At 53.7% G+C, this 23798-nt stretch overlaps 12 protein-coding genes across 12 annotated transcripts in view; 8 read left to right on the top strand and 4 right to left on the bottom strand.

Annotated features, from left to right (window-relative positions):
- SODALDRAFT_326454 (RNA-binding domain-containing protein) overlaps positions 1 to 927 on the top strand; it is a 3733-nt gene extending 2806 nt beyond the window's left edge. Inside the window, exon 4 of the mRNA XM_028610169.1 lies at positions 219 to 927. Coding sequence (XP_028470076.1) covers positions 219 to 551 — 333 coding nt within the window. The 3' untranslated portion in view covers positions 552 to 927. The remainder of the gene's footprint in view (positions 1 to 218) is intronic.
- A 1869-nt stretch (positions 928 to 2796) lies between these two features.
- Positions 2797 to 5948, top strand: SODALDRAFT_266521 (hypothetical protein; the record flags this gene model as incomplete). The annotated part of the gene is made up of 4 exons (XM_028607491.1): positions 2797 to 2941; positions 2993 to 3298; positions 3366 to 3569; positions 3655 to 5948. 4 exons carry the CDS (start codon positions 2797 to 2799, stop codon positions 5946 to 5948), a joined length of 2949 nt encoding a protein of 982 aa, XP_028470075.1.
- A 152-nt stretch (positions 5949 to 6100) lies between these two features.
- SODALDRAFT_354396 (hypothetical protein) lies at positions 6101 to 9285 on the bottom strand (the record flags this gene model as incomplete). The annotated part of the gene is made up of 14 exons (XM_028613720.1): positions 6101 to 6152; positions 6215 to 6239; positions 6495 to 6541; positions 6701 to 6771; positions 6940 to 7093; positions 7239 to 7257; positions 7423 to 7452; positions 7610 to 7677; positions 7739 to 7825; positions 7910 to 7973; positions 8728 to 8823; positions 8922 to 8984; positions 9066 to 9091; positions 9158 to 9285. 14 exons carry the CDS (start codon positions 9283 to 9285, stop codon positions 6101 to 6103), a joined length of 930 nt encoding a protein of 309 aa, XP_028470074.1.
- On the top strand, positions 9045 to 10884 carry SODALDRAFT_11430 (hypothetical protein). Its single transcript, XM_028606579.1, has 2 exons — positions 9045 to 9359; positions 9414 to 10884. Exon 2 carries the CDS (start codon positions 9471 to 9473, stop codon positions 10749 to 10751), a length of 1281 nt encoding a protein of 426 aa, XP_028470073.1. The 5' UTR covers positions 9045 to 9359; positions 9414 to 9470; the 3' UTR covers positions 10752 to 10884.
- A 255-nt stretch (positions 10885 to 11139) lies between these two features.
- On the bottom strand, positions 11140 to 12852 carry SODALDRAFT_326447 (hypothetical protein). Its single transcript, XM_028610168.1, has 5 exons — positions 12660 to 12852; positions 12465 to 12490; positions 12154 to 12299; positions 11906 to 12043; positions 11140 to 11784 (listed from the first exon to the last, which is right to left on the bottom strand). Exons 1-5 carry the CDS (start codon positions 12695 to 12697, stop codon positions 11584 to 11586), a joined length of 549 nt encoding a protein of 182 aa, XP_028470072.1. The 5' UTR covers positions 12698 to 12852; the 3' UTR covers positions 11140 to 11583.
- On the top strand, positions 12771 to 14094 carry SODALDRAFT_374618 (hypothetical protein; the record flags this gene model as incomplete). Its single annotated transcript, XM_028614688.1, has 8 exons — positions 12771 to 12822; positions 12915 to 13024; positions 13129 to 13202; positions 13286 to 13380; positions 13501 to 13515; positions 13611 to 13669; positions 13855 to 13894; positions 14015 to 14094. The coding sequence occupies 8 exons, from the start codon at positions 12771 to 12773 to the stop codon at positions 14065 to 14067; spliced, it is 498 nt and encodes a 165-aa protein (XP_028470071.1). The 3' UTR covers positions 14068 to 14094.
- Positions 14095 to 14379: 285 nt separating this feature from the next.
- Positions 14380 to 15134, top strand: SODALDRAFT_11275 (hypothetical protein). The gene has a single exon (XM_028606562.1). It carries the CDS (start codon positions 14565 to 14567, stop codon positions 15087 to 15089), a length of 525 nt encoding a protein of 174 aa, XP_028470070.1. The 5' UTR covers positions 14380 to 14564; the 3' UTR covers positions 15090 to 15134.
- SODALDRAFT_287400 (hypothetical protein) lies at positions 14682 to 16508 on the bottom strand. The gene has a single exon (XM_028608570.1). It carries the CDS (start codon positions 16306 to 16308, stop codon positions 15181 to 15183), a length of 1128 nt encoding a protein of 375 aa, XP_028470069.1. The 5' UTR covers positions 16309 to 16508; the 3' UTR covers positions 14682 to 15180.
- Positions 16507 to 17470, top strand: SODALDRAFT_354389 (hypothetical protein; the record flags this gene model as incomplete). Its single annotated transcript, XM_028613719.1, has 7 exons — positions 16507 to 16511; positions 16565 to 16595; positions 16680 to 16713; positions 16975 to 17063; positions 17095 to 17201; positions 17276 to 17343; positions 17397 to 17470. The coding sequence occupies 7 exons, from the start codon at positions 16507 to 16509 to the stop codon at positions 17468 to 17470; spliced, it is 408 nt and encodes a 135-aa protein (XP_028470068.1).
- Positions 17373 to 19100, top strand: SODALDRAFT_341750 (hypothetical protein). Its single transcript, XM_028613050.1, has 5 exons — positions 17373 to 17755; positions 17837 to 17961; positions 18069 to 18421; positions 18499 to 18707; positions 18741 to 19100. Exons 1-5 carry the CDS (start codon positions 17542 to 17544, stop codon positions 18893 to 18895), a joined length of 1056 nt encoding a protein of 351 aa, XP_028470067.1. The 5' UTR covers positions 17373 to 17541; the 3' UTR covers positions 18896 to 19100.
- Positions 19101 to 20241: 1141 nt separating this feature from the next.
- Positions 20242 to 21889, top strand: SODALDRAFT_268124 (hypothetical protein; the record flags this gene model as incomplete). The annotated part of the gene is made up of 2 exons (XM_028607593.1): positions 20242 to 20507; positions 20605 to 21889. 2 exons carry the CDS (start codon positions 20242 to 20244, stop codon positions 21887 to 21889), a joined length of 1551 nt encoding a protein of 516 aa, XP_028470066.1.
- A 663-nt stretch (positions 21890 to 22552) lies between these two features.
- SODALDRAFT_303434 (hypothetical protein) lies at positions 22553 to 23793 on the bottom strand (the record flags this gene model as incomplete). The annotated part of the gene is made up of 2 exons (XM_028608951.1): positions 23480 to 23793; positions 22553 to 23374 (listed from the first exon to the last, which is right to left on the bottom strand). Exons 1-2 carry the CDS (start codon positions 23714 to 23716, stop codon positions 22553 to 22555), a joined length of 1059 nt encoding a protein of 352 aa, XP_028470065.1. The 5' UTR covers positions 23717 to 23793.
- Positions 23794 to 23798: the final 5 nt, after the last annotated feature.

Raw genomic sequence — 23798 nt, 5'->3', positions numbered from 1 at the left:
GCCTTTTGAGGCCACCAAGAAGGTACGTGAATCTTTGTCTTATCAGAGCTTCCCCCTTCGCCCCATTTGCTTTGCTCTTTCCTCGCTCTCTTTTTTTTTTTTTTTTTTTTTTTTTTTTTTTTTGGGTGGTACTCTTCACTCCTTCCAAACAGGAGGCCAAGTATTAGAGTATTACCCAGCGACGGAAACGGGAGACTAATCTAACTAATTACTCGTAGGACATTCGGTCGTTGTTTGGCACGTATGGCCAGCTTAGGGCGGTTCGCGTTCCAAAGAAATTTGGCCAGACCTCGAGGGGTTTCGCCTTTGCAGAATTTGTCACGCCACGCGAGGCGGAGAATGCGCGCGCAGCCCTCGAGAACACACATCTTTTGGGACGTCGGCTGGTGCTCGAGTTTGCCGAGGCCGAAGCCGTCGATGCCGAGGAAGAGATCGAGAAGATGCAGAAGAAGGTCGGCGGCCAGGTCAACAAGGTCGCCTTTGCTCAGCTCACGGGAAGGACCAGGAAGAAGGTCAATATTGGGGACCAGGGAGACGAATTCGATGTTTGACAACGGAAAGGCAAGGCAATTGGATCAATGTTCTGGATAGGCGGCGTTGGTTAAAGGGCGCGTGTAAGTGAAAAAAATGGATGATACCACATTTACATGGCTTAAGGCACAATCGAAGAGATGATGAAAGGGAACATTCTCTCTCCTGGCATGTCAAATCACCATCACTTCAATTAATTGTTTTATCGAGGGAAGAGAATGATCTAATTCCTTTCTCTTTCTCTATTGCCCAGATAAGTCAAGTTCCTGGCCTTTGTGGCTATCCCTTGTTAAGGATGGCATTTTCCCTCCTGGTTATCTTGCTCCCAACAACCCTCTATTTCTTTATGAGGGGACTTCCATTATGCATGAATAGCTCAGTCTTTTTTTCCTTTCCCTCTTTTTCTGTCTACTTTATTCATCCTTTCATCCATTGATTCATTCATAATTAGTAGACACTGCCTTCTTTTGGTTAGTATCACGTCTTTCCCCTTTCCCATCTCGGAAGAGCAATTCTTCGTCTTTCGTTCTCATCTTAGTTACATACCATGCGACTCGACACACCAGCTCTCCCAAAGACAGCAAGTAGAGAAGGGGGGAAAACGGATAACTGCTCCTAAGGGTGGTTCATGGGGTGTGGATCGAGTCCTTGAGTCGCACGTCCCCATGAACTTGAATTCTCTCCCTTGCATAACATCCCCCAAGTTCACAGTTTACCCGGCTAACCCTCTCTGCCCCCCTTGGGGGCGGCCCCTCCTGCTAAGAAGGGTCCATCCGACTTCCAGGACCTCAGATCAGCCCTGTTTTTCGATTCGTCATATAAAATTGTACCTTGAGGTGGGATGACATGCATTTTTTAGGGTGGAACAATTTGGTGGCCTGCTGCTCTCTGCTAGGTGGAGTTAGATGTCTCAACTTGCATCTTCGTCTGCACTGGGAAGCTTCAAGCCTCTGCTCCAAGTGAAGAAGAGACAGTCAGTCCTTCGGCCATTTATGGAAGTGTTTGAATTCATGCGCACACTGTTGCACTCCCACACGGAACATGTAGTCTTTCCGTTGCCCTCCCGCCCCTGACCCGCTGTCCCTCTGGGATATCTGACTCCCCCAGAAGGAAGAGGCCCGTTTTGACGTCGCTTACGGAACTGCCGAACCAGGTTCTTCAGCCACCCTAGCAAGTGAGGTCTTACGCCCACGGGGAACCTTTGGTACCGTAGCCCTTTCCCAGCAGCAAGTGATTTGGGAGATAGGGCGTGAAGCAGATGAATGACCTTTCTTTCGATGGTTCTCTCGCACCCTCTCCCTTGCACGGACACCCCTGCCATCCACCCCTCCCATCTCCTTCTTTCCCTTCCGCTTCCTCTTTCAGCGGCGCCGACGGAGCGGATCGCTAACCCGAGGTCCTGCCAGTAGGCCGACTTTCCAATTCGGTAGGAAGTCAGGTATCAATATACTTGTTCCTGGAAAGCCCATGGCGCCTCTATCCTCCTTCGGGAGGGACGCGTTATGACCTTGTTTGGGGGGACGCTATGATGCCCTATCTTCTACCTCCTCCTACCCTGTACCAGAGGCATCTGCCTTGGTAAGGATGACGTCCGAACTGTCGATTGAGCACGTCGGGTAACTCGGCACTTGTCGACGTGCGACATGGATCCGTGCTGTGAGCTCTTCTGACAGATGCTGATCATCCCCTATCCCCCGCGAATTGGGATCCCGATCTCTTTCATCCCCCCCACCCCCCCTTGTCCCCGTCTCCCGAACGTCAGGAACTTATATTTCGTGCATTTTCACTTCCCTTTCATGCCAGTCAGGCGCCCTCCTCGTTCCTCAACCTCAACAATATAGCTGAGATATGCAGTTGTCTCGTTGCAGAACCTGATGTATCGTTCCTCCACTGCTCTCCTCAATATCTTCCTGGTTCGCGTCTCCCTTACTCTTCTTCCCTTCGTCTCCATCGCGTACCTCACTCGCGCCTCCGTGTCCTCGCAGGCTCACGCGGGTGTGTCCTCCTCTTAAAGGTAGAATTCCTCTGTCCTTTCTTCCTTTCAAAGGCATTCTTCTTCACATTCTCATCTTCATTCTCCGTACCTGGACTCGGAATCCGTTTGCATTGTTCACAGTGCCTTGCTTTGAGGCTCGTCCGCACCCCCTTCAGATCTTGGCAGCATTACTTGTTGGGTGTTCTCCGTCTCCGTGACCTGGACAGAGAGAGGAGGGCAGAGAAAGAGTCGGACGGAGAAGTGAGAGTCGGGCAATGTTCATTGGAAGTATGGAGCACCATCGCCCCGTGCTTCCATCGCAGCATCCTTCCTCCACCTATGGGTATGACCACCACCAGGGTGGGGGACCATCCTCATCCCACTCCCGTCCACCACTTCGTGAGTCCACGGGTAACGCACAACATCTCAGTGTAGGTGCCCTGGGCATGTCGTCCACTGCAACAGGAGGAGCCGTGACGGGCCTAGTGCTCTCATCATCATGCCGCCAGGCCCCGTCTCTCGGCATCTACTCCCCCTCCTTGCCGCCCTCAATCCCCACGCCGGTGGTGCCTTCACAAGCCGGACCCCAATACTGCGGCGGTAGTGGCAGCGGCCGAATGAGCGGCTTCAGGTCAAGGGCAGATCAGCTCCGTCTTGCACGTCGACCCAGACACGATATCAACCCCATTTACTTCGCTCCTGAGTTTCGGCCCTATCGAGATAAGCAGGACCAGAAGGACCCGAACGAGAAGCAGATCTGGCCGAGGGTATTAGAGGACGCTTTCTTGGACTGTAAGTCAACGGCCATCGAGTCCCCTGGATAGAAAACCAACGAGCTGACCAATCTTTGCCTCAAAAGCGTTGTTGATCATTCCGCACATGGGAAGGAAAAAGTACAGCATGCAGGGGAAGCAATTCGGACGCAACATGCTCATCAGCGAATATCTGTGGATCGCGTATTGTTGCAGCCTGCAGCCTGGACAGAAGGCGGAAGAGCGCAAGCGGAAGCAGGTGTCCAGCCACATTCAGGTGGTCAAGAAGATGTTTGAGAAGCACCGTTGCTGTAAGTCCCTTCTCCGTACACTCGGTCGACCTCTTGGGGAGACATCTTAGCGTGGCAATAGCTCAACGAACCCCTTTGATGGCAGACCATTTCTTTTTTGTCAAAGATGCCGAGAAGAGCGAGGCTCGTCTCAAGGAGAACAATGCCGAGATGGCTTCCTTTAAAGACAATCCCGTACTCATCGCTCTCTCGGAGGGTAGGCTGCCGGACGTGCGGCCGAATTATGAGTACTTTGCGCAGATTCTCGCCATGGATTCCCAGGTCGTCATGCGAGCCAAGACTTGCTGGATCTTCGTCTCTTCATCGGACGTGACCCTCGACGAGGGCACGGGTACGGCCTTTGACCGCAATGGCAAGGCGCTCGACACTGATATGTATCCCCATCTGGAAAAAAACTTGCACCGGGAGACGGACAGCGGCCTGGCGCGGGGCCTTGCGGGGGGGGGTGTATTGCTGCATGAGTACAACCGCGAGCTTACGCAGAAAGAGTCGGCGGCGGCGACAGAGATCTCTCAGGACTGGGAGGTCCGTTTCCCGGTGCTCCACAGGAGCCTCGAGGCCGCCACAGCAGAGAACCGTTGGCTGGACATGCTCGAACTTACGATAACACTGGAGCTCCATCCGCGCAGCAATTTCCCCACAGGATCGGAGCTGAACGGCTTCGTCGAGCTGAGCATCGCGCAGCCACACTTACAGAACCACCGATGGAAGTGCGTCACGTTGCTGCAACGCCCTGAAGAACTCTGCCGCGCGGGCGAGGGCGGTTCGGTGCTCGTGGAGCAGACGAGCGAGGTTGGGGTGCAGTACATGCACAGGCCGGGTTGCGGTAGAAACAGCAGCGCAGAAGGCGGGAGTGGCGGCCTGGAGTGCGACTGCCGGACCAGACCACGTCAAGATGTTAGGGTGCCGTTCCCGGCGGCGGAGTGGGCAAGCATCCTCAGCAGTTGCGCAGGGTACCTCCAAGAGCCCATCGACGCACGGTCGAGAGCGGGCGGCGCAAGCGGCGATGACGCCAAGGCCGCGGAGCAAGCGACGCTTGACTCGGAGCGAACTACGGCGGAGCTGATCCAACAGATCGCCATGTTCCAGGAGTTGTGGTCATGCCCGCCCGACGCAGCACCAAACCGAAGAAAGTGGACGCGGCGAGGCGTCCTTCTGTGGAAGTTCCGCACGGTGTACGCCTTCGACGACAAGGGCAGTCCTGTTTACGAGAAGGTCAGCGCGACAAAGGGACGCAAGGTCTCCTTGGATGGGGATGACGATGACACAGGATCCGGGTCGAGCCGTCGTTCCAGCAAAGCCAAACGCATGTACCATCCGCCTGGGACGACATGGCGGTTCCTGACGGCGTTGGATCCTATATCTCCGGAGCATCAACGCAACGTGTGCGTCAACCCGGCCACCAATAACTCCGTCCCCAATCGTGACATGGTGATGGCGCCCACCCCCAGTTACCCGCATCATATCACGGCGGCCATGAGCGAGAACCTCAGCGCGGCATGGGACACCGTCACCATGCCTGGGCAGCTTCCAAGTTTAACCTCCGCCGGGACGATGAACTTGCTAGACAGCTTCTCCCAAGGGGTTGCCACCCCCCCGCCCACCGCCTCCCTGCACTCATCCTACGCGCCGAGCTTCGATGGGAACCACGACCAGTCAGGACGACAGCATACACGTCATCATCAGCAGCAGCAGCCACAGTCGCAGCCTCAGAACCCGCAAAGCAACCAACAGCAGAGTCAACAGCTGGACTTCCTATCATCTGCTTGTCCCACGTCCATCGACCACCAGAGCACCCTTGTAAGCGACGTCAGCTCTGCCGAGACCACTGACCCCTTCCTCTCCGTCGCGGGCGGCATGAGTATCTCCGGTGGCATGGACGTGGGTGGTTTTGACGATGGCGACGGTAACGGGTTGCAGAGCTGGGACGCTACAACCACGGCCACATCGTTCAGCGGGCTCGACCAGTGGAGCGGGTGGGATTCGACTGTGGAATCGGGTAAAACAGCGCCGCAGCCGTGGCAGAACGACAACCAGCGCAATGTGGGAGCCAATGGCGGGCTGTGGCCCGTTGAGAACGGCAAAGACAGCAACCAGAATGTGTGGGCTCAGCCGTCTTGGGCTCAGGCCGTATCGGCAGCGACGGGAACGGATGCACGGACAGGATGGCCGTCGGTTGACCAGCGATTGCTGCCCTCGCTGGATCAAATTAGTCCCCTGAGGGAGCTCGGAACGAGAAAACGAGCGAGGTCAAACAGCCTAGACATGGTGAACAGGGAAAACTTCCCGGCGACGGCAATACAAAAGTTGGTACATCACGGAGCAATGCCCGTTGGCATGCTCGATGGAGGCCACGGCCATGCCAACCCTAGGTGGTAGAAACAAGAGAAAACGAAAGGGGTAGCTTCTCGGTGTGACCCTGAGCATCCCTAAGAGCAGAGAAACAAAGAAAGGGAAAATAAGAAAGAAAGAAACATGGTGCACTGGCGTTTTGACCCAACGGATGCGGTCTGGCAAGTTGAATGTTGAATTCAGTTGTTCTGTTCAATATTGACAAGAATATCGGGAGAGGAAATGGACTGTCTGTCAGGTTAGGAATCGGGGGATGTATGCAAGGTCCGGAAGAACCGATGCGAAACGATCACGGTTGATGCTTGATACCATGTTTTGCTATTGTACTTGTTAGTTGCAGCCAGTTTTTTGCCCAAGAAAGTAAATGAAGGGAAACTAATAAACTAATTCTAGTATGGTGCTACAAAGAAAACTAAGAGGTGTTATGTGGCTTGAGGGGGGATCGGAAGTAAAGAGGATTAAAATCAAATCAAATAGAAGAAGAAGAAGAACCGCTGTGCTTTACGTACTGGTCACTGCGAAAGGCTGTAGTAATATGAGGGCGAAGCGAAGTCGTAGGCCACTAGGGGAAACGATGAGACGAAATATTATCGCCGTCTGAGTCTTGAGTCTCGGGCAGCCTGTTGGTCAAGATCAAATGAGCTCGGAAATGACGCAAATCAGATTATGATGATGCCATTGAGCAGATATTTTGGTGATCTCGAGTTACGACCGTGACACTGGCAATTCTCCTACCATTGTCCTCGAAAGCGGAGGCCAATTAAGGGACCTGTCAAGACCAGTCGAGACACCAGACACCGGCTTCCTTTATGGCGTTGTTCTTGCTCGAGGAGGGCGGGCCTTGGTCTGTCTAGAGGAGCAGAAGAGAGAAGAAGACAGGGAGTGGGAGGTGCATTGAATCACGTCGGTGCTTGGAGAAGAAGAGAGATGATTAGGGCAAAGCCAAAGAATAATAAGGGAAGAAAAAAAATCGAGTCGAGGAAGAGAAATGAAAAAGAAAAAATAATAATTAAAGGACGTTGTCGGTCGTCGCGTGTGACGCGACGTATGACCCGTTCATACTGGGGGAATAGCAGGAGAGCCAGTGGTTATTCCTGCCCTCGCAGCATCTGTGGCTTAGGCGGCTCCAAGCCAATGCTTGGAGGCAATCCATTGGACGGGAGCCAAGCTGGCTTGTGACCACTGTTGCAACCGCGTCTATCCAAACCGGGGTGTGGGTCTTGTGGGTCATAACTTCCCATTTCGTTACAGACGTCAAAAACCCTCGATCATGTGGAGGTACTTCTTAGGATTTGTACGTCCTGTTAAGGTACCTACCCGCGGAGGAACTCCATGCCTGCAACTCGCAATGCAATTCTACCTGCCTGTATTCTACCTTATGTGGGTATGTCCCAGGTTACCAAGCGCTCGAAGATCGGAGGTACATCCGGCGGCTATCTAAGGTAGGTACTATACTACCTTAGGTAATTAAGTCAAATACACGGATGCGCGACATACGAACCAGGCGAAGAGAAGGAAGGCGCGATGTTCGCTGTTCAGGGTGTGACAGATCCCTTCGGAAGCTACCATCTACTAGCTCCTACCATTTATCGAAAGGCTGACTTCCAGGAACTCATAATCAAAATGAAAACACCCCTACCATGTCCAGTACCTACCTTAGGTACCTAGGTAGGTACGTAGGTACGTACGTTTCAGTACGCTCGTCTGGAGCTGATCGTCGTCAAAGCAGTGGTGTTTTCTCGAGTCGGTGGGGCTACTCCAACGGACGACATATCACTATTAGCCAATCCTCCTTGAACAGTCGGCCCAAACCTGACCCATCCGTTGACTGGACCGCATCCCTTCGATCGGAAACGAAAATCGTACCGTCCCAGTTCTGTATCCGCCGTATATCACGATTGGCTCTCGCAGTCGCCGTGCGGCTCTGTCATACTACTCTCTAACGCGGTCCCGACCTCTTGGGCTTCGGCCGCCATCGACCTACCTACGGTACCCTTGGCTCGATGCCTGTAGTTCCGTCTAGACGCTCTCCTGCTCTCCTGTCATTGAGCTCTGTCCCATCAAGCCAGATGGGAACCAAAAACCCCTGGCGGTTCCTCGAGCTCGTTTCCGCTCGTAGGTTTCTACTACATAGATTGGGTTGCATGGCTCGAGCAATTAGCCTTGTTTCTACTTGTTTTCTTTCTTCTTGTCTTTTAAGCCCACTCGTTGACTCTACTCCATAAAGATTAATGACGTGCAGCTGTCACTCGCCGTTGATAATAAAGAGAGGCTCCCAGGCTTATATCATTACCATGTGTGGCTGATGACCTGCATCCATCTCAGTCCCGGTCTACGCTATTAACTCGAAATTTCGGACTTGCCTGTTTCTATTGTGTCTGGGTAGGCATTTATCTACTTGGTTGCCTACCCAACAGAATTGTCACAGAGAAACTTTGCTCTTCATATCACCTTTGTGTGGGGAGATAAGTGGTTCGGGAAGGTGCGCACTTTCCACCTGCTCATCCATCTCCCTCACAAGTTATGAAGAGCATGCCCATGGTCAACGAACACGGAAACAGCACATCTCTTCCTGTTACTATCTCTCCATATTTCTTCTCTCTTCCCTTACTTTCCCTATTCCATCTATATTGAGGTATCCTAATCTCATTTTCCCCTCCTGTTCTCCTCCTTCCGGTTAACCAGGAAGGGCTTCCCATTCTGGGTTAATCACTCTCACCACTTTCCCTGTTACACCACCATTACCCTCCTTCTATCCTTTCAACTACCTTACCCCAAACAAGCTTGCCTTCTGTTTTCTCTCAACCTTCCCATACTTTACAATCATCTTCTTTTTTCCTGGCCATCTGCTTGGTCACCTTCTCTCCATGCCGGCCTGAACTATTGTCCCATACGTCCCCTTCTGTATTCAGACAATACCATTCACGGGACCATTCAGCACTCCATTCACAACACAAATTCACTTTGAATATTCTATTATGCGTGGATAGCCACCCTCACTTTCAGAGTCACTTGTGACTTCGTGTATGGCGTTCTGATTCAAATCCAACGCCTCGACGCCGACTTACACATATAGTCAACACTTGGCCTCGTCCACGTTCTACCGAACATACACACACAGACACTCCTTTCTTCACCGCATACACTCTTTCTCTTCGAGCTCAGCTGGTCTGTCATTGCGCTGGACGTATTTACCGCTCTTTTCTTTTACCCCTTGAGCATTCCCATTGTCTCACTTGAGACGCCTTCCCCTCGACGACTGCACCCGACTGGCGACATCGAGAACAAAGGCGCGTTTCTCGAACACTCTCCTTGTGCCTTTCCGACTTTCGACACAACTCGCTTGTGTACCGAGACAACACATTGTAATACGAACCATCCGGCCTGATCCTCTGAAGCAAGCTTCGTACACTCAACCTGCGTCTTCCCCGGAGAGGGGTACATATATACCCCATCCTCGCCTTCTGATACCTTTGGCTAACCTGCTTCCAGAATATTATCGATTATCTACACCACGACAAGACAACCATCACAAAGACGCACAACACCATGAAAATTAACACCATTGCCAAGAAGCCCTTGGCTTCCCTACTTATTGCCCTTGTTGCAGGCGGACCGAATCTGGCCGCCGGTCACTCGTGGCTGGAGCAGGTCAGCCGCGTTGCACCCAACGGTACCATCGTCCTTCCAAACGGGTACCCCATGGGATGGGGCGGTCGCGACGGCCCTGGTTTCAATGACCTCTTGTACTCCAACTTGATTCCTACAGATACTACGAAGATCTGTAAACGCAACCCTCTCGGCGTTCAGAAAGAGGGTTACCCCGCGTTGACCGCCGCGCCTGGCGACTTCGTCGCTCTTCGCTACCTCGAGAATGGCCATGTCTCCAAGCCCCGTATTAACGGTCCTAAGATTAGCGGGATCGTGTACGTCTACGGCACTCTCGAGCCCCGAGCTGACGACGACATCACCGACGTCCACAAGAAATGGACCGCCGACGGCACTGGCGGTGACGGTCGCGGTCGTCTCCTCGCGACCCGCCACTATGACGACGGCCAATGTTATGAAGCCAACTCGGAAGAAATCTCCCAAACTCGCCAGAACCTCTTTCCCAAGCCCTCCGACAACTTCATGGGTCCCAACTTGTGGTGCCAAACTGACATTCAAATACCTTCTGATATCCCCCAGGGCAGCCAGTACGTCTTGTACTGGGTCTGGTCTTGGCCCCAGCTCTTTCCCAATGCCATCGAGGGTTCGGAGAATGGATGGGATGGCGAGTTTCCGCGCAACCTGCACGTCCCCAATGGCGAGTATCTCCAGTCGGACGCCGTTGAAGTGGCCGAAATGTACTCTTCTTGTGCCACGATCAATGTCGAGGGCGAGCCCCTGAGTGACGGTATTGATATCGACACGAACCACGGGCAGAGCCTTTCAGCCTGGATCCAGAGCCACTTTGCCGAGCACAGGGATTACACCAATGCCGCCATTCGGAAGCAACTCCTGGATCAGTTCTTCGTCGATGTTGGCGACAGTCAGAGAAGCCCCGGCACTGGGACCACCCCTCTTCCGACTTCGGGTCAGGGCGAGAATCGGCCTCCCGTCCCGACCACCACCACCGGCGGTGGCATTCGCACCGTCACTGTCACTGCGGACCCAACTACCGTCTACGCAACAGCGACTGTTACGGCCCGCCCTGGCGATAACAGCGGCCCGCCTGTAGCTGAAGTTCAGGACGCACCTCACCAAGGTGGACGCCCTTCCGTTGAGCCCTTCATGACTCGACGCAACCTGCGAGGCCGGTCCTCGTGGAACTTTGGATCGGCGGACTAGAAAAGATGCGCCGCATGGGAGGGCCCATGCCCCCTAATCACCCGAACGTAAGCTCCAGCTTTGCACATGGGCTTTTTTTGTCGCTACTCCACGCCTCCAGCTCGGATGGGTATACACAAAGGAATAGGATTCATTCTCAAAGAGATTTTGACAGCATAGGCGTTGTTGGCCCGATGAAAGGATCCTTTCCCGTAGGGTGATAGGTAGAAGCTTTGTTCACTCTTCCAACCCCCTCCCCAAGACAAGGCGGCAGGCCGTCAATCGATCAATCACTTCCTGAGTCCCACTCCCAACCGCTTGCTCTGACATGGAGTTGTATATTTGTATGATGTAAATGCAAGATTATGAGCTCGAGGTCGCAAAGTACGTGTGCACTGAATTGACTCTGTCGAAATATTGTCCTTGTAGAAGATATCAGGGGATGGCAAACCGGGAAAGAAACTTTGAGCTCTGGGCGTATTATAATAGTAATGTTTGCGTCGTCATGCAATGTCTGACTGCTGCGGGACAGGCAAGATCTCTGCTCCTTGTCACAGACCATTTACAACTCGTTTCTCTTGTACGAAATGCTAGCCGATGATCCAATCTCTGAAAAAGGTGCCAAATTCCCAGTCATGCCAATGACACCGATCATGACTCTTCCTTATGGGCATATTAACCACCAAAGCTGTGCTAGAGCACCGACAATTTGGCTGGGCACATTCTCTGCACCTCTCCGCCTGTAGTTGGCCAATCACAGGTTCCCATGGGATTGCCTAGCACGATCATGGTATAAATCCATCCTTCGTTCCCCGCCCTACCAGCTCCCGCATCTCGGGGTTGCAGTCACCGCTCACATCTCACCGCACTGGGCAATGACAACGTCCATATTGGGGACATCCTTGCCGCGGTAACCAGTCTTGGTGGCCTCCATCTTCTTCACGACATCAAAGCCATCGACGACCTTGCCGAAGACGACGTGCTTCCCATCGAGGAAGGGAGTGGGCACCGTCGTGATGAAGAACTGGGAGCCGTTGGAGTTGGGGCCGGCATTCTGGTTGATGTGTTAGCACTTCCCTTCTCACGCCGAATGTCCCGTGTCTCTCTGTGTTCCCCGCGGAACGGGGGCCGTGGTACGCGTCCAGAAAGGGGCAGCATGTGAAGGGAAAACATACGGCCATGGAAAGCAGGCCGGGCAGGTCGTGTTTCAACTTGAAATTCTCATCTGCGAAGGATGAGGTGCCGTAGATGCAGATGGAGCCTGTGCCGTCACCATTGAGGAAGTCGCCCCCTTGACACATGAATCCGGAAATCTAACAGGTTCGGCAGTCGAAGCGTGTCAGTTGCAAATGCGTCTGTATCATTAGACACACGAGGTCTGAGGGAGATGACAGCGCATGGCATGAAGGCGTTGACTACTTACGATGCGGTGAAACTTGGACCCCTTGTAGCCTTGTGGGCGACCAGCCGGGTTCTTGGACTCGCCAGTGCAGAACTGGCGGAAGTTTTCAGCCGTCTTAGGGACGACGTCCTTGAAGAGTTCAAAAGTAATACGGCCGAGAGGCTCACCTAGTGGGGAGGGGAGCGTTAGCTGTGATACACATTGGAAAGCAAAACCTCCCATGCAATCCAAACGTGAAGAAAGTAGTTTCCGACGCTTCCAAGGACGACGCCCAGGATTCCAGCTCGCGGGGGTATCAAGCCTCGCGGAAAGAGGTAAAGGTGAAGACGTACCACCTAAAGTGATGTCAAAGAACACTCTGTCAACGCCCAGGCGTTAGCGTTTCGGGCCTGTCAAGTCAGCGGGATTATAAGAAGGGTCGACGAGTAACGTAGTGAGAGATCAAAAGAAAAAGAATGACAAACAAGGCGCTGCCAAATATCATGCGATTGATATGGGTAGCGGGCAAACCTAGGGGGGCAGCTTACAGAGGGTTCCCGGACTCTGGAAGCTTAGTTGGCGGCATTTTGACACCAGTCCGACTCTCCGTTCTAAATCTGAATGGGGGAAGCTGAGTGGACGAGGATTCAAGTTCGCTGATGTTCTACGCTTTCTTGACCAAGGTAGCTGCCAAGCCGTTGGTGGTCGTCCGTGTGAAGGAAGAATGAAGTTCCCTTGAAGCGTGAAACGAAGATTAGTCATCACTTACTTATGTAATCCAAGAGCTTGTCCCAACACCTTAGGTCGTATCAACTCGTGGAATAGAATAGAGCGTCTGATGTTTGTCTCTGGGGTTTCTGGGGACGATAGAGAAGACTCAAATGATGGGATCATTCCCGTCATCGTCGCTTCCGTTTGATCATTGTATCTCTTTCCCCTGGTCCTAACTAATATCTATGTACGGGTACGGATAACGCCGTCCCTTTGTTCCACATCTTCCTTCGCTCTGTGTCCGAGTCGCAACATCTTCTTAACTCCGTAACACTCCAGAGCTCCAAAAGACCCTTCTTGTTCCGGGTCTTCTCCATTGCGTCGGCCCGAGTTTAAGTGCTATGTGGGGAGCAATAGCAGCCCGAAGACTCGGGAATAACATGGATAACTTAACACGGACAAGGGACCACGACCACGGGCTGGGCGGCGCTCGGAAGGCCCGGGATGGCTCACTGGTTGGTAGTAGATTACACCCCCATCAGCGGGTGCTTCATGCGAGTGCACAGCGTAGGAGGGACTCGAAATCAATCCTGTCATTTCATTCATGTTCATTACCTTTTAAATGTAAGATAACAATAATAGCAATAAAAAAACCTTACATGTTGACGATGGGCGTAGACACGGCAAGCATCCGTACACTACCTACCTTACCTTAGGTACTATTCGAATGCTGACATCATGGGTCACATCGCACTCATGCGAGTTGTTTGCTAGCTAACCCCGATCAGAGACGCGCGTCTCCGAGGACGACTCGGTACAGAGCGATCCTGTGGAATCCGAGCAATGCGTAGCATAATGTACACAATGGAAGACGACGCACACCGACATGTGGCAAATTTTGAGTCGAGGTCACCAGAGCTAGCGAGCTAAGTAGTCGAGTCGCGATGATGGGACGGAGGAGAGGACGCGTTGTATCATGCCGAAACATCACCTTCGACCGTGCCGGATTAAGGATGGCCATCCCCATCTGAGCTTCGCAACGCCTTCGCTGTTCTGTCCTACCCTAGTTATGGTGCTGTTGTAGTGGCGTTATCGTTGGGTGCAGAGGCGGGCAGCGTTGAAGTTAAAATGTGAAGACTGGACGGCGCTGACGGTGGGGAAACACACCATTTCAACTGCGTCCCTAGCTCAGGCTTCTCAGTTGCAGGGAACTGGGTGCAGCCGATCGATCACCAGGACGAATGAGCTGTCATATGTCAACGGGCGACACTCCGGGAGACGGGAGGGGAGCTTAAAACTTAGGTAAGTGACGTGCGCCAAATACGCTTGTAAGCGTTTTTGCGTCAATACGGAGTAAGTTTATCCTCGATTATTAATGGATGGCATGGCGAAGGTGGAGAGAAAGAAGCGGCTCAGGTGACGTTTTCGAGATTGCCATTCTCTGCCCACAAACAAACCCAAGACTCCTCAAGGACTGGATGTTGATGACTGGGGATCGAGGATTTCCAGGGAAGATCAGTGGGTATACTGTACGGAGTGACTATATCCACAGTGTGTGTCCTTTCAAGGTACTTGACCCCTTGTCTGTCTCAGTTAGACACTGGTACGGCACAATCGGTTGGCTCCTCTCCTCCAGCCAAGCCGTTAAAGCGGGCCCCTAGGTAGATTCTGCGGGACAAGTTCCAATCCTTCTTCAATACCTACCTAGGTAGGTAGCAGTGAGACCTCAACAGCATATCTGAATGAAAAGATTAGGTGGAGAGCTTGAATCACCAAGTATCGCCGCGTCACAGCGGCTCGACGATGGCAATTCTATTTTCCCTTATCGACTGAGACATGTCTTTTATGGCGGTTACTTTGGACGATCAGTTTGCGGCGTGTCCAACTCAACTACGGGGTTCCTTCCGCTCCACGTCAGTCCCTTTTTCCCTTTCTTCTTTCGCGATCCCTACGGCGAAAGGGCGAAGGGACGACGAGGCGATACCTTCAGAGAGGGGGAAAAATGCATGGAAAACGACTTGATGCCCTTCTCAGCCTCCCTAGTAATGGCACATCGGCTTAATATTCGCTGTCTAGAATCGACCATGTCAGGAGCAGTTCAACACCCGAGGAATCCTGGCTTAAACCTAGCCAGGGAATGGCAAAGGGCAGTGTCCTACTCAGATGTATGGACCTTGAATAGCGGTCGCATGTTCGACGATGGCAACGAATTCACACGGCCTGGACAGCACAGTGCTTCATGGTCCATCACGTCTGATGCTCGATGAAGATATCGGCATCGCGGGGAAGACTGCACAAGACGAACAAACAAGACAATTCGGGGTATTATGATCTCTATTTGGAACCCCCATCTCTCTCTCAGAAGCCTGCCTCCAGGAGCTCCAGGCTCTTATGATCGACAATGGCTGCCGAGTACCGCTTCGTAATGGCAAAGACGATGTCGTCGGGTTGCATCTTGAGCGGCGTCATGGCCCAGAGAAACCCGTGCAGACTGTGCCGCCGATATTCGTCCCAGATATCATCCTTGGAGAGTTTGGGCCCACCTTCGGCGTGAAGGGCCTCAAGGTACCCCTCGATCAAAGAGACCTCGTGCTTGCGGCGGTCTTCAACGGTGAGCGCGCCCGTGAGGAAATAGGTGAGGTCGTGGATGGCCGAGCCGTGCTGGAGGCATTGCCAGTCGATAAAGCCCGGCGTGCCATCCTTAGCGATGAGCGTGTTTCCCACATGGTTGTCCCCGTGGATGATGGCATGAAAGCGTGTGTTTGCGTCCGTGTACTTCCAGAGAAGCTCGTAAGCACGCTCCATCCTCTCGCGGTCCTGTAGCTCCGGCGCCACCGGGGGTCGACATTCCTCCGCGAACCGAATCGCCCAGGGCTCGGGCCGCAGCAGTGCACGGATAATAGTACGCATCGGGTTGGCCAGCTTGGTGCCGTCCTCCCCGTAAAGCCATGGGTAGTCGGTCTCCTTGCTGTTCCACGTTTTGCCGTGCAAGCTGGCGAGCTGGCGGAGTGCGCCGGCGACTCGGTCCGGCGTCCAAGGCTCTAGAGGATTGCCGAAGGTGGCCTCGGGACCTACGTCGGACATGATGAACAGGCCCTGCCCGTTTACCGTGTCAGTGCCGCAGTACCAAGTTCGCGGGAGCAGCATGCTCGTCTGTGGCGCAATGTGGTGGTAGAACTCGGTCTCGCGCCGGTACGTGCCCCACATCTCCGGGAAGGCCTCGCGGATGGCCGGGTTAAAGCCGCCCTTGACGCACAACCGCGTCGGTATCTCGGTCTGCACACCGTCTGCATAGGTTATGTCTAAGAAAATCTTGGTTGACGTGCCATGCACCACAGTTGCTTGCTTGATTTCTTCGACAGGGACGCCGAGCGCCTCTGATAGCCAGTCGGCCGTGATATCCTCAGTGACCAGCGGCAACGCCTTATCTGAGTTGAGGGCACTTCGGAGGGACATTGGCCCCCTGACAAGCGTATTGGTCGTCATGCTTTTTTTTCTTTTTTTCCGTTTCTTTTCCTCTTTTCCTCTTTTCCTCCTTTTTGTTCGTGTCGCCTTGGCAGGTGGGGATAAATGTGCGAGGATGCACAGGTCGTTTGATCAAATATCTGTGATGCTACCTGTTATTGGAGGCGGCGGGCTACCATGCGGATTTTCCAGACGCAGAATGCTTGATATTTTGGGGAGATGAGGTGCTGGCGTACACGAGATTTTATGTCTAGCATTGTCTTGTCCATGGGTCAAGGCTGAGCGCCCCATCGGCCATTCAAGCTGCAGTCTGCTGACAGAACAAGACGGCTTATTAGTTACTTCCTTGTAATTACATTCTCAGTTCTCATGTGCTTCAATTATCCATGCAGGTGTGCATCGTCCATCTGCAGCCCAGCCGCAGTAGTCCGTATCGCAAGGTAGTCAGCATCTTGTTCATCTTCTTGGCGACATTTCCGCCCTGTCATATTTGCCCCTGTTTCTCCCCCCTCTAGCCCCTTATTCCAGTGTCAGTGTTCCCAGTTGCGGGCACCCTAGGCAACTGTCATATTGCAGGGACAGAATATGTTGACAAGTAGGGAGTAATCCATCCTAAACCGGTTTTCCTTTTGGCACTTCTCCTTTTTTGTCGGCCTCTGACAACGATTGGTCCCACGTCCATTGTAGAATTCCCATTACACGTACTACCCGAGAGGAGGTTATCCCCAAGTCCCTGGACTCCCGGGGACCTGTCCCGGGGCCGGATGAGCCAGGATGTGAGCCGCGGACAGGGTTTCATTCTTCAAGCATACCACGTTCTGGGGTCCCGACGTTTATGATCAGTTCTGCAAGACGACAATGCAGATTATTTCCTTGTCTTTTGGCACTCGGCACTCTCTTTACAGCATTCACGAGTACACCGGTCATAGACAAAGGCTTGTTTACTGGCTTCCTAAATCCCGGCGATCCACAGTACCCCTGAACAAAGGCTGAACTTCCAGGACTTCAAACACGGCCCTGTTCTCATGTCCAGCATTCTTAGGTGGTGGCCAGTTCGTGCATATTGGTGATATAACGTGTCCCAAGCTCGCTGTCATGTCCTTATATAGGTCTCGTCGACCCAATGCCCGGGTTTGCGCCTGCTCTTGGTCTGCCCGCGCCAGTCCCTTCCACAGGTAGTTGAGGAGACTTGAAGAAGAAGAAGAGGAGGAGAAGCAGACGAGGTAAAGAGGCCGACACGAGAAGCTCAACACCATGGATTCTTTGGATTTGTCAAGTATTGACATTTACAACACGCCCGTCGTACCACCGCCCGAGGGGGTTACGCCCGACTTTGATCCCAGTTGGACGCAGGTCCAGGTAGCAACAATTATTGTCTTCGGGGTAACTTATTCTCTGGCAACAGCCACCCAGGTGCTCCGATACATCACCAGCACTTTCATAGTCAAGGCGCTGGAGCTTGATGTTGGTGAGTTTTGCATCCTTATCCTGACTTGAGCTCTTGGCGTTTCGCGAGCTTTTGAGCTTGGTTCTGACTCGCGGGTTGCAGTTCTCGTCACCTTGTCATGGCTGACATCCTTGGGATACTTCATCTCCGTCGCGATGTGCATGCATCACGGCTGGGGCCGGCACGCCTGGAACGTGAGCATTGCAGAAGCAGCCAACTACAACAACGTAAAGCCTCCTGACCACATACTGAAGATTCTACCTCCCCCTCCCCCCCCCCCTTCAGATCATGCACCACCTCACTCCGCTGGCGCTGACATCTACCGATATAATAGTACCTGCTCCCAATCACTATAACGTACATCTGGTGCCCAACGTTGGCAAAGCTAGCCATTCTCTCGGTATTGCACCGCATCAGCAACTCGCTTTGGTTCCGCGGTTTCCTTTACTTTATCGTCTTGACACTAGTAGCATACACGACAACGTTCACGGGCCTGCTTGCGGGGACCTGTAATCCGCGCGAACTGGGATCGGGGATTTGCCTAAACAACATCGCTATCGCGCAGGTGGCGTTGAATATATGGTCTGACGTGGCTATTATCCTTTTACCCATCCCCACGATCCTGAGACTTCATTTGCCTCTCAGGCAGAGACTTGTGATCGCGGGTATTCTGACCCTTGGGTCTGCGTATGTACCTTGTGTCCTTCCCTAGGTACCTTATGCAACCCTCGGTATTGCGGTATTGCTAACAGGTGCTACAACAGGGTCCTCATCACCTCCATTGTCCGAGCCCCCTACATCCAGATCCTGGCGGAAAGCCCCGACTTCTCGTTAAAGCAGGCCGAGGCCGGCGTTTGGTCCATTGTTGAGCTCAATCTCGGCATTGTGTGCGCCAACCTCATGCGCATGAAGCCTTTTCTGAGACGATATCTCCCCGTGTTTCTCGAAAAGCTCGGGTTTTCGTTGGGCAAGAGTTCAAAGCAAGAAGAAGACCACTCCTCGCGAGGTAGGGTCCGGATGAACGGGAAACACTCGCATAGCTTCCAGCTGCACAGCATCGAAGCTCCGCGGCTGCAGGACGGGGCAAGCAGGGACTGCGTGGCTGGCGTTCAAGGAGTACAGAGGGATGATGGAAGTACAGAGAGTATTTTGAGGCGATGACGTGGTGCGCCCATGACCACCGAGGTCACCGCTGTTGTGATGTTAACACGACTGAGTGATGACAGCCCTGGTCCCCGGAATTATGGTGCTGTGCGACGGAGAAAAAGACGACAATATTCGTGACCCGAAAACAAAGGATATATAAGAGACAACCTAGAGTTAGTATCCGTATCGATAGTGATATTCAAAGCAGATATCAGCCGTACCAAAAATATGAGTTTGAAAAGGATGGGTAGCATTGATTCTGGCGTGATTAAAGAGGCGTCCTTCCTCCACTTCTCCTCCGTCATTACGTGTGACTCGGTGAAGTCTCGGTCGTCCGGAGTAATGCTTCGACATTGGGTCAACGGTCAAGCCACATTGAGCGCCACCCCTGAGAAGAAAGCGAACCACTCGCCACAGCGCCACAACGCCCCAGCCCTTTCTTCGCCTAGCCACACCAGCCCAAGTCCCCTTAGCTGCTCGTTGTAACTCGTCCCCCACAAAACCCCGGAAACGGTTAGACATTGACTGCGGTCAAGTTATTAGCTGAAGTACCTTCGTCTCAGTTACACAGTGCAGACCCGCTCCGTAACGATTCAGGAAGCGACTGGTTCCTCCCTTTTCCCTGTCTGGTTTCGACCAAAGAGGCCCTCGTCCCGCCCATCCCTCCTTCCTTTTTAAAGTCTTTGGTTCTTTTTATTCTACCCAAGTACCTAGCCCGGCAAGCCTGCGACAACCGCCGACCACCCCATTCCGACCCCATTCCGACCCCCCTCCCTCTTCTCCATTGGACTCGGTTCTTTCGCCAGGCCCAGACTTATTACCCACCTACCTGCAACGCTGCTCCGTCTCCGCACTCACACCACTTATTCCTATTGCCGCCTTTCTTTCTCTCCTACGGAGCATACGCTGGTAGCCAACTCTCCTTCCCCGACACTTCACCTTACTCTCCCAAATCTGCCATCTCAACCCAAGTCGGCCTATCTCGCCTTGTCTTCTTCTTTATCATCTTCCCATCAATCCGGCTTAAGTAGAGGTCGTTGTCCGCTGCTCCGCCCACCATCAAGAAGGAAGGGATAAACGGACCATTCATAAGCGGCGACGTTCACACCCGTGGGGGCGGGATACCTTGCCCCAAGTCTGAGCCACACGCCTACCTATACCTATGTGACGAAATCCGTTGTCACCCCGATCGCCAATTCCCCGTTAGTTCTCATCGATCACCCGAGTCGCAAACCGAGCGGATGCTGCGTCTCCCATGATCCGGGTTGTCCGGCCATACTTTATTTGATTTCTTCCTTTAAACACCGACGTCGCTCGACGACTGGGACTGTTTGCGTTTTACTACTTGCCAGTGCAGCGAGATGGCCGTCATTGAATCCGCCCTTGTAGGGGTGACGCAGTTTGTTGCCAGACAAGCCGTCTCCTCTGCATCTCCATCCTTGGATCTTGCCTCTACGACGCCGACCCTTTCATCTGCAACGTCGACCGCCCCTCCGGCGGCATCAAGCAGTGCCGATGAAAGTAATGGCGATGGCGGCGGCGGCGGTGGTGGTGGTGGTGGTGGCGGCAGTTCTCCCCTCCTATTTTTTGTGGCTCTGGGCTTCGGTGTCGTCTTCACTAACTTATGGTAAGTTGTCGATTGTCCGCCGTGGCTTCTTTCCGACTGCCCACATTCCCGACCGTTGCTAGACCTTCGAATCGGCCGCCACTAACTGCCGCATTAGGATTATTGTTGGTGTTAAGTACTGCTTCCGATACAACGCTCGTAACCGGCAAATGCGTCTCAATGAGGATGGCGAACCCATAAACCTTGACAACATGCCCCGCCCCCACCGGCGGCGCCGTGAAAAGAAGCTCATGACCATGGATGAGGTGAACGATAAATTCCCCATGATGAAATATAAGAATTGGGTTCTCGAGCGCGCCAAAGAAGGGTTACCGACCGCAGGAGGAGTATCCGCCCCGGCAAGTAGGGCAAGTAGCCTTCGTTCTGCCGACGGTATTGTGCCGCCTGTTGCTCCCGAGGAACCCTCCGGGACTAGGGACGCGAGCGATGCTTCTGGTACTGCGGCTACCACAGCTACGCCTGCAACACTCGCCACAACATCTAGCCCAACGAGTCCTGACCAAGGAACCCAGCACGCGCTCGACGAGAAGAGCGCCACAAAGCCGGCAGATAATGGCGAATCCACGGATCGTGCTGCTCCCGAGCCAACAAGGGACAATCTTGCCACCACTCCCGCCGCCAATACAACGACCGATGCACCATTGCAACGGGTTACTTCTGCCGATGATGACGACGACGAGCACATTAATGCTGCCTTGCCACCTGAGTTGATGGAGACGAGCGGGGACACGTGTGCTATTTGCATCGATACGCTTGAAGATGATGATGACGTTCGCGGATTGACTTGTGGACATGCTTTCCATGCCGTCTGCGTCGACCCCTGGCTTACAAGCCGACGTGCTTGCTGTCCTCTCTGCAAGACCGATTACTACATTCCTAAGCCGCGCCCTCAAGCCGGCGAGATCGACCCCAACAACCCCAATGCTGGCTCTACTATGGACGGCAACCACATGCGTATGCACCTGCACAATGCTCCTCCGGCGGCCTGGTATGACCTAAGGAATAGCCGTTGGGGGTTTGGGGGTCGCGTCGGTGGTTTCATGCCCTCGGGTACGCATACTCGCAATACTCGTGCTGCCCGTAGGCCTCGGCGACGGCGTACCGAGCCACAACCCGCTGTCCCGACCGCTCCGGTAGAACAGGAGGTCACCCAGCCGCAAGTGACTACCAGTGAGGCCCAGACTAGCGGCGAAAACTCGTCAGCACCCAATACGCGGAGATGGCGCTTTCAGCTTCCTTGGAGGAGGAACAGGAATACTGAGGCATCCCCCCAGACCGAGATACCCATGGCATCTGGGGCGAACGTCACGAACGTGACCCCGTCTCAGCTCGAGTCTGGCACCCAGCCGGTCTCAACCGGCACGACAGAAGCGGTACGGTGACGTGACGCTCGGGTTGAATGTGCAAGAAGATGAATATGGGTGATTACGGGCATCTCGCTATCTCATTCATATGTACATGAGTTCTCCTATGACTATGCATACGTCCGACAACCATCATTTTCCTGTGGTCTATGATGACCACTTGTTTATGCCCTCATTTCCCGCCCTTCACCACCGAACACAACTCTTCACAACACGATCACGACAAAACCTGTTACGCCTCTTTCCGCCCGCCATGCTTACCACACCCGTTTATAGCGTGTTTGCACTTTTGCCTAGTTCTTTCCTTTCCTTTTTTGTCTCCCCCTTTTCTGGACATTAGCTATCTTTTTGGCTGCGATGGGAAGCTTAGCAAGGAGACGGGCAGGATGGATCCCGGTGTGAGATAGTAAAGGATCTCGTGCATAGCATCATGGCCAGATAGACCTCTGGTTCTTTGATTTTCTCTGGGTATTCCATAGTCGAGAGCGGTGGAGTTGCGGTGAATTTATGAGCATTTTCCGCTGCAACCATTATTAAATGAGAGTGGATAGTACACCGCGTTCTTGATGTGAATGGAGCTACCGGGCATGATACCTCTATCCTAGGTGGAGAAATGTGCCAGTGTTGATCTGTGTGCCTATGGCTTGCGTACGGATGGCGAGAGACGTATAGAGCTTCTCATTACAAGTATGAACCTTTCTGGAATCGGCCGCCAAAGTCCTTGGCCTTGTTCAGTAACTCGCGCCGCTGCGCTGTTCCAATCCGCCCCCCTAGTGCCATATCCTTCTCTCGATCGAAGGCCCGCTTACTCGGGTCATCCTCCTCTTCCTCGACCCCGTCCTTCCTCGGCCGGTAATCTCCCGTCTTTCGGCTACCGGCGGGGTTACCTTGCTGGCGCCGCGCTTCCTGGTGTTCCTCATAAAGACTTTTGCCCCGCGCGGCCGCAATGCGCTCCGCCCTCTTACGGTCCCGTTCGTCATCCTCGCGCGTGCGACGCCGGCCTTGGCCCGAGGTGGCGGCTTCGAGGTCCGAACCAGCCGGGGCGGCGCGGCCCAGGACCGCGTCCTCCAAGCGCTTACGCTTCTGCTCGGGCGTCTCTGTCCAGATGCTGCTGATCTCCGAGGGCCCCCCTGCCGCCGCTGGCGTTGGCGCGTGGGGTTTGTTAGTTGCGAAGCGGCGCGCTTTGAGTTTGGTTGGGTCGCGTTCGCGGTACCCCGATGCCGTTGGGGGTGCCAGCATCCAGTCGTCGCGCTGCGGGCCTTGCGGGGCTGCAGGGGTAGCGTCGGGTCGGGGAACTTGCGGACCGCGGGTTGTCGTGGAGGAAGATGGGTTGGAAGTTGGGAGCGCCGGGCCGTAGCCGTCGTCTTCCGAGTCGGATGACGCGGGTGAGGAGGCGGCGGTTGGGTTGTAGTCCAGAGGCGGGGGTGCCGCCGGGCCGATAGTACGTTGGGGCGGCAGGGAAGGTCCTATTCTCCTCTCGGACGGGGAGGGTGGTGAGGGTTTCTTCTCTGGGCTTCCATGTGATGATATTTGCGCAGGTGCCGTTATTGGCGGCGGCGGGCCATAGTCGTCGTCTGAATTACCGAGACCGATTTCTTCTTCGTTTACGTTTGATTTGGAAGTGGCAGGAGTGGGACGAAATGGTCCAATGGAAGCCTTCGGGCCAGCGGGGGAACGCTCTTTTGGGGCACTGGGGCCGTATTCGTCGCTCGAAGACTCATCGCCGAGCTCTATCTCCTCTGCATTCCGTGCTTGTTTCGCGGGTGACCGAGCATCGTCCTGGTCATCTGGAGTCCGTTTGCGTTTGGTCAGGTTGGGGGGCAGTTGGGGCCCAATCGAAGACATTGTCTATGTATGAATATCCTTGTTAATCGATCTTGTTGCAGAACACTTTGTCGCGATGGATATTGGCTGCAGAGATGGTGAA

Source organism: Sodiomyces alkalinus (assembly GCF_003711515.1).
Source record: "Sodiomyces alkalinus F11 unplaced genomic scaffold SODALscaffold_1, whole genome shotgun sequence".
In the NCBI taxonomy this organism is placed as follows: domain Eukaryota; kingdom Fungi; phylum Ascomycota; class Sordariomycetes; order Glomerellales; family Plectosphaerellaceae; genus Sodiomyces; species Sodiomyces alkalinus.
This window is presented reverse-complemented; position numbering and strand designations above follow the sequence as displayed.